Source organism: Macadamia integrifolia, chromosome 6 (genome assembly GCF_013358625.1).
Source record: "Macadamia integrifolia cultivar HAES 741 chromosome 6, SCU_Mint_v3, whole genome shotgun sequence".
In the NCBI taxonomy this organism is placed as follows: Eukaryota; Viridiplantae; Streptophyta; class Magnoliopsida; order Proteales; family Proteaceae; genus Macadamia; species Macadamia integrifolia.
In genome coordinates, this window is record NC_056562.1 from 39,341,095 (window position 1) to 39,348,549 (window position 7,455).

The 7,455-nt window shown below is 39.2% G+C and overlaps 1 protein-coding gene across 1 annotated transcript; it reads left to right on the plus strand.

Moving 5' to 3' along the window:
- Window positions 1-3,926: 3,926 nt before the first annotated feature.
- Window positions 3,927-5,253, plus strand: LOC122082290 (cinnamoyl-CoA reductase 1-like). Its single transcript, XM_042649749.1, has 4 exons — window positions 3,927-4,044; window positions 4,193-4,347; window positions 4,449-4,634; window positions 4,897-5,253. Exons 1-4 carry the CDS (start codon window positions 3,927-3,929, stop codon window positions 5,251-5,253), a joined length of 816 nt encoding a protein of 271 aa, XP_042505683.1.
- The last annotated feature ends 2,202 nt before the right edge of the window (window positions 5,254-7,455 follow it).

Consider the following 7,455-nt stretch of genomic DNA (forward strand, 5'->3'; position numbering starts at 1 on the left):
TAATTCCATTTCTGAGGTGATCTTTATTCCAAACAAGACAGTAGACACAAGTAAATGGAGAATTAAACCTGGCCCTAGATTTGGTACTTTGATCCCATAAGATTAGCTGTTACATTCCCTAAGAAGCTCTCATTTGAGCAGCTAGATATCCCCAAACAGCAAAGAATATTGAACTTCTCTCTCTCTCTCTCTCAAGTTAACAGATAAAGCAAGTAGCTTTTGGGTAAATAATTGAAGCCAGAAAAATTATACTAAGAAAAAAGGGGGTGATCAACCAAAGTAAATCGGCTTCATAACTCAAATATGTTAATGCAAACAAAAAGAAAATCAGGAAACCTCCAAAGAGAACATACAGAAAAGATTCATGAATAATGCTATTTCATTGTCCCAAAATGTAAAGAAAGACAAGCTAGGAAGATTTATGAGTTGCAGAGATCTTACATTGGTGAGAAGTGAATATAGATTTCCACCATACAGTCCTTCTGGTGATGCTTCCTTTACTATGACACAAGTACACCTCCCTACATCCAAAGGCAATGGCCTACACAACAATGATCTGAAAAGTCCCCACCACACCAACAACATTAGATTTGCATTCATCCATAACACTATTACAAAGAAGAGAAGTTAAATTCATGAAAGGTTATCCAACTCCAACCTATTTGGTAGAGTTGACCAAGATGGTGCAGGTGCAGCTTCGGAATCCGAATGATCCCACACATTCATTCTACTCGAATTATCAGACTCGATTGGATCCCAAATCTTAGACCCAAAGGATGAATCTGGTTCATTCAACTGCATAAAGAGCTGTAGAGAAGATGGCTTCAAGACCCTATTTTTGAGACCCACAGAAGATGGAGATTTCCCATCTGGGTTCTCCCCCTCTTTCTTTTCATCAGAACTGCAACTGGACAGAAGCCTCACCTAAGCTTCAATACAGAAGCCTAGTGATATGGACAATACTACCAGTGGCAGTAAGAACAATACAGAAGCCTAGTGATAACCCATACTCTCATGTACTTATTGAATTTCTTGTAAACCTATTCTCTTAGGCTTCTAGAAACCCCATCACCCAAGGACTGTTTATTAACAACAGTGTGAATTTCTATTAGCCCAACCCAAATCCTATAGGGCAACAGGTGATGCCCCATTCCACTTCAGATTAGATTCCCAAACTAACCCCTTCCCCTGCAAAGTAAAAAACCAATAACTCCACCACAACAGCATATAAGCCCAGCAAATTTATCCATTCACAAAAAGAGTATAGAACATTGCGGACACATAATGAAGTCTTGGTGGATTCGAACCACCATAACCTGGGCACTAACCCAGGTGCTCTACCATTTTGAGCTAAAGACTCCTTACCTACAAAAAAAGATTGTTAATACAACAGAGGCTAACAATCAATGGAAATAATAAGATTCCTGGATATATTGGTAAGCATAAAAATAAGGATCCAATGCAACTTTGTGTTTTAATATCACAAAAATAAGCCATGACATTAACTGGATGTATTTAATAGAAAAAAACAATAGTCCTCATTCTCTTAAGACTTTTCTTTCTTCTCTTCTTTAAGACTTTTGCTTTCCATTCTTTTCTAACAGAGACAGCAAGCAAATAACAAATAATGGAATTGAATTTTTTTTGAAAAGAAACTCAGATCAAGCAAGGAAAATAACCCAAATTCTCTTAGGATTTGAGAGAGACAGTAAGACAACATAGATATAAATTTCAAATTTTAAAGATAAATAAGCTAAAGTCATCCAATGAAAATAACCTTAAATCAGCATTCCTGTTCTCAAAACCCTAAATCACAGATCTAGACATATTGATGCCTTTTGAGAGAGAGAGATAGATATAGAATGATAGAGATTTAATCAACAATTTGTTCAACAAGGTAAGCTGTTAAGAAAAAAAAAAACCATGACATTAACAAAAAAAAACGTTGGTGCAGATAAAACACAACAAGCTCATACCTTTGCACAGAGCTTTGTAACAAAGACAGAGCGAATCGAGAGTGACGTTGAGCGCCGAACCTAGAGAGTGAGGAGTCGAGCGACGAACAGAGAGATTCAAAAGCGTGGAACAGAGAGATAGTCGACAGCGTTGAGCGGCGAACAGAGGGAGAGTCAAGATAGCAGGAAAAGTCGAGGAAAATAGCAGGTCTGAGCTTTTGGTTACAGAGAACCGATAGGGAGAGTCGAGATCGAGAGAGAGAGGCCGAGAGACAGAGAGAGTCAAGAGAGAGAGAGAGAAAGAGGGAACCGAGTGGGAGAGTCGAGAGAGAGGTCGAGATCTGAGCTTTTGCTTGCAGAGATCGAACTTTCAGGCCGAGAGATAGAGAGAGTCGAGAGAGAGAGAGAGGCCGAGAGACAGAGAGAGTCGAGAGAGAGAGAGAGAGGGAAAACATCACAGTTTTTTTTCAAAATATGAATCGAACCGGTTTGTTTCGGTTTGTTCTCTACTGGTTTGGTTGAAGATGGTTTTTTCAGTGGTTTATGGTAGATTAAATCTGAACCATGGATATATAATGGGTACACGTGTCAGTCGCTTGGGGTAGAATTGCATGGAATTGCACAGATGGGAATTTCAGACGATTTCTACCCGAGACCCAAGAGACACGGTTTGAAGAATGAGACGCAGGGTTTAAAGGGATGGGGGTATTTTGGTCATTGAAGAGTAAACTTTAACGGTTAGGCATGGTTGATAGAATCTTTCCATTTGAGGGGAAAGGGGTAAAATATTTGCAAAAACGTTGGGGAACTTGATATTTAGCTATAGTTCAAGGGTAAGGAGTGATCATTCCTCTAAAATTTAAATAATTTATATAATCACGTGAGGTAATCTCATATTCTTATTAGGAAATTAGGGGTCTCCCTACGTCATATCTTTTTTGGCCAAATGTGATACACTAAAGCACAAAATGACAACTTGACAACTATCCCACAGATTGAATTACCCTGGAATTCCTTTTTGGTCAATCTCCATTCACCTTCAAAAACAAATAAGGGATAATGAGAAGGGCAACACTTCTAAGTCAGTTCATTCTAGATACTCAATCAGAAGAGCATCTAGAAAATAAGTGGTCAATATCTTCAGCTGCATTCCTTGAAATAAGATAAACAAATGGCTCAAAAAACGTGTATAAGAATCTTAGTTTTTAATAATGACATAATGATCACACTCAAAAGACCTTGGAAAACTCTTTTATATTCCTAACCTAAATAACATGTAGAAATTAGACGAAAGACTGTTAAGAGGAATAGAAAAAATCTAAATACACATTTATAGAGTCAATAAGTTTTATTGGCATGTGAATAAAATATTTACTTCCTTCAATCCCATGAAGAAACTAGCACCTTTTTTTTTAATGAAAAAAGAAACTGGTAATGTTGACCAATGGTTTAATGATTGAAGCCACATATTATTAGATAGAGGAAAATAGGATTTCATACTTTTGGCCTGAGTACATTGACTTCTATTCTTTTAATTTTATTTATTTATTTTTGCATGCAGCATGCCCATTAAATTATACCAACCTAAATCAAAATTAAGCTTGGGTATGATAAGCCAACGTCTCTTTGTCTATTTCCCTTTTCCTCATATGAAATAACACTGTTGCTCTTATGTATGATATTGTTCTATCGCCGCTTCTTATGTATGATTCTGTCTTATAGCACATTGTCATTGCATTCTTCTTTTTTGATAAAAATCCCCTAATTGATGGAGAGCTCGGATCCTTTCTAGCTGTCGTTGTACCCTTTAACCCCATCTGACACCATCCATGGAATATGGGGTGCACTCCCATATCAAGATGGAATTTATTAAAGATCTCTTACTCCTATATAAAGGTGGCATCAACCCCTACAGTCCATATATATATTTTTTATTTCATTTCCTCCTCTCCTTCCAAAAGAGAAGAATTAATGATGGTTTCAGGCCAAATTGTGTGTGTCACTGGCGCAGGAGGTTTCATTGCTTCATGGCTTATTAAGCTTCTCCTAGAAAGAGGTTACTTTGTCAAGGGAACAGTTCTAGACCCTAGTAAGTTCTTGCATTCTCTCTCTCTCTCTCTCTCTCTCTCTCTCTCACTCTCTCACTCTCTCACTCTCTCAAGAAGGTCCATTCTTGCTAGACCCATCAACTGGTCTTACCTTCCTTGACAAACTTATTCTATTTCTCAATATTGCAGATGATCCCAAGAATTCTCATTTGAGGGAACTACCAGGGGCTAAGGAAAGATTAACTCTTTGTAAAGCTGACATTCCTGATTATGAGAGCATTCTCCATGCAGTCAAAGGATGCAGTGGACTCTTTCACGTAGCCTTTCCTATTGTGAATGATTTGGTAAGTATTGAATCATCGAAACTAGAAATTAACTCTACTAAATACTACTTTATCTGGATGATGAAGACAAGTCTGATCATAATGAACATTTTGAATTCAAGAAACGAGTTATGGAGGCAGCAATCAGAGGAACCATGAATGTGATGAATGCCGCAGCAGAAGCTCAAGTTAAACATGTGGTTTTCACGTCTTCAGTGGCAGTAATTCATATGGATCCTAATAGGAGTCCTGACAGGGTCGTCGATGAGACTTGCTGGAGCGATCTCAACTATGTCAAGACCATTTTGGTAACTTTCTATGAGTCTGGTGAATCTTCACTTATGTGAAGATTTCTCTGGAATGACTTGACATATTTATGTATACATTAATTGATTTTAGACGGTTTACTTAAAGGATTTGATTCAATTTAAACCATTTTAACTAAACTGTGACAATATAAAAATTAAAATCGAATTATATATTAAACGATGTCATGATTTCAGTGTAAATGACTCAGTTCAATTTCGTTACACGATTTCGATTTGATTTTGACACCCTTACATTGAGCAGGACTGGTATTCTTATGGGAAGATATTGGCAGAGCTGACAGCGTGGGAGATGGCAAAGAAGAGAGGGGTGGAACTGGTGACTGTGATCCCTTCCTTCACTATTGGTCAAATGCTTCAACCATATACCAGTAATTCTGCACTTCACATTATCAAGTTACTCAATGGGTGGCATAAGAAGTATGGCAATTATGTACAGGGTTATGTTCACGTCAGGGATGTAGCTTTGGCTCATATTCTTGTTTATGAGTCCCCTACCGCAGCTGGCAGGTACCTCTGCCTTGGCACCGTGCTTCACCGGGCTGAGATCGCTGCCATGCTTCTTCAGATGTTCCCTCACTACCACATTCCCACCAAGTAAGCTTCTTATCTCAACTTAATTCAACTCAACTAAGCCTTGTCCAAGTTGTCCCAACTTCAATATACGGGTTTTGAATATAGGACAAAGTTTTTCTTCACCAAAAGGTTGGTTGGTGAGGTTCATTGCTCCATCCTAGGTTTTAGAATTTTATGAAAATACCCCCGTATCGCCTCGGGCTCCTAGATCTTCTATAGTGAATGAATTTTCATTCATCGCAGGTGTAGAGAAAATTGGTCCTACATTTTAAGTGCCAATACCTGTGCCTTTTTCTTTTAAAGATACCCACCCCTGTTGTAACCCGGCAGTCACTGAGAGGGGGGGTGAATCAGTGAGTTCAATTCTGATACCTAAAAACCTGTCCGATGTCTGGCCAAGAAGAACCTGATATACCTGTCCCTTGGCAAGGAGTAACCGTCGGAGATGCAATAATGTCAATCTCCACTTGATGCGGACCACAACCACGTTGTCTCGGTGCCGCCAATGCTTCAACCCCGGTTGGCACTTGGGTTTCTTGAAGCAACTCACAAGAACCAAATTCTAGGTTCTTCTTCTTTCTTTTCTCCTTGTCTTTACTTTCATGGAGCAACAATGGCATTCACATTCACATTCACACACACACAAAGAGAGGAAACAACTTCTTCTCTATTTCCCTCTTCTTCTCTTCTCTTCTCTTTTCTTTTCTTTTCTCTTGGCAACAACCAATATGACTTGCTACCTTGGTTTCCAGCAGCTTCCTAAGCCTCTAATGGTGGCTATGAATGAAGTGCAAGAGGATGGAAGTCTTTCATTCAAACCTTTAGCCTTCCACGAACTTCAACTCGTTTTTCCGACCACCTCAGCAAGCCCTCTGCCTGATTTCTTCCCTCTGATGTGTAGAGCTCGGAGAGATGAAGAATCCCCAACTTGAATCACTCAAATCCGACTTAAAATGAGGGAGATATGACCTTTTGAAGTTGGAGCAATGAGATAGCTTGAAATGGAATCTTCGTACGGGTGGCGTAGGCTACACCGGCGGCGCGCGCAACAGGGGCGAAATCTGACCGTAGATCTCATATAAGAGATCTTATAATCCAAACCGTCCGATTAAACCAACGGACAACAGATCCAAACCGTTAGATTTGAATCGCGATGACGTCATCATGACGTAAGCGCTGACATCGTCAGAAGTGTTGTCGATCTATGATTGGTTGCTTTTCCGGATTTTAAGGGAGCTTGTCTTCCACTCACAAAAGTGAAAATGCATATTGACCGTTGGATCCGAATCTTCCATGATGGCTTTAATCAGATTTCATGAGATCATTAAGATCGGAATCCTTTTTATACCTTCTGTACACGTGCGAAACACAATAACATACCTTGATATAGTGTAGCGCCAGTGCATCAAGAATTATGCATCTAACCAATAAAATCCCACGCGCAAGCATCTATCTCGTCCATATCACACCAAAATCTCAGCAGCCTTTGGATGGGCATCAAACATACGTGGTCGAATCTTGGCCGTCCATTTCACTTCCCTTGACTCCTCTTTATTACAATCAAGCCCCTGCCTCCATATGTTTCAGTGCTTAAAGACCCCTTGCAACTCAGACCTTCAAAATCTTTAAATTACACAAAAGCCCTTCGAATTTCAAAAATAAATTCCGAAAAACCCACCCAACACCGAGAGCAACTGATGGATTTTCGGTTTGGATTTTCGAACCGACTTTACGGAAACGCTTATAACTTTTTCATACGATATCCGATCGATATGAAACGAAGTGCGTTGGAATCGTAACTGGATGCTCTACGACTTTTCAGAAGACTCAATCATCTGAATCATCCATGTAAAAAGACCAAAATGCCCCTACACATTTCCAATGACGTATCTTTCTCATACGGAATCGGAATGCGATGAAATCAGAACCGTTGGAAAGATTGTATTTTTTTCGTATTGTTACATGTAGAATGCTTCCTTTAAAAAATTCATCTTCAATGCCGAAACTGCCCTTGACTGCCATAAATGCCGTAACTTCTTCATACGGTATCGGAATGTGACGAAATCAAATGCACTGGACTAGAAAAATTACAATCTATATTTTTCATGAAGAACCGATCTTCCAAAAATGTCATTTTCATTGCCGAAAATTCCCTCGATCGTAAATAGGCCAATTTTGCCAGTTTTGACCCAGAAACCCGCACCACCTATTAATGATGTATTAAACC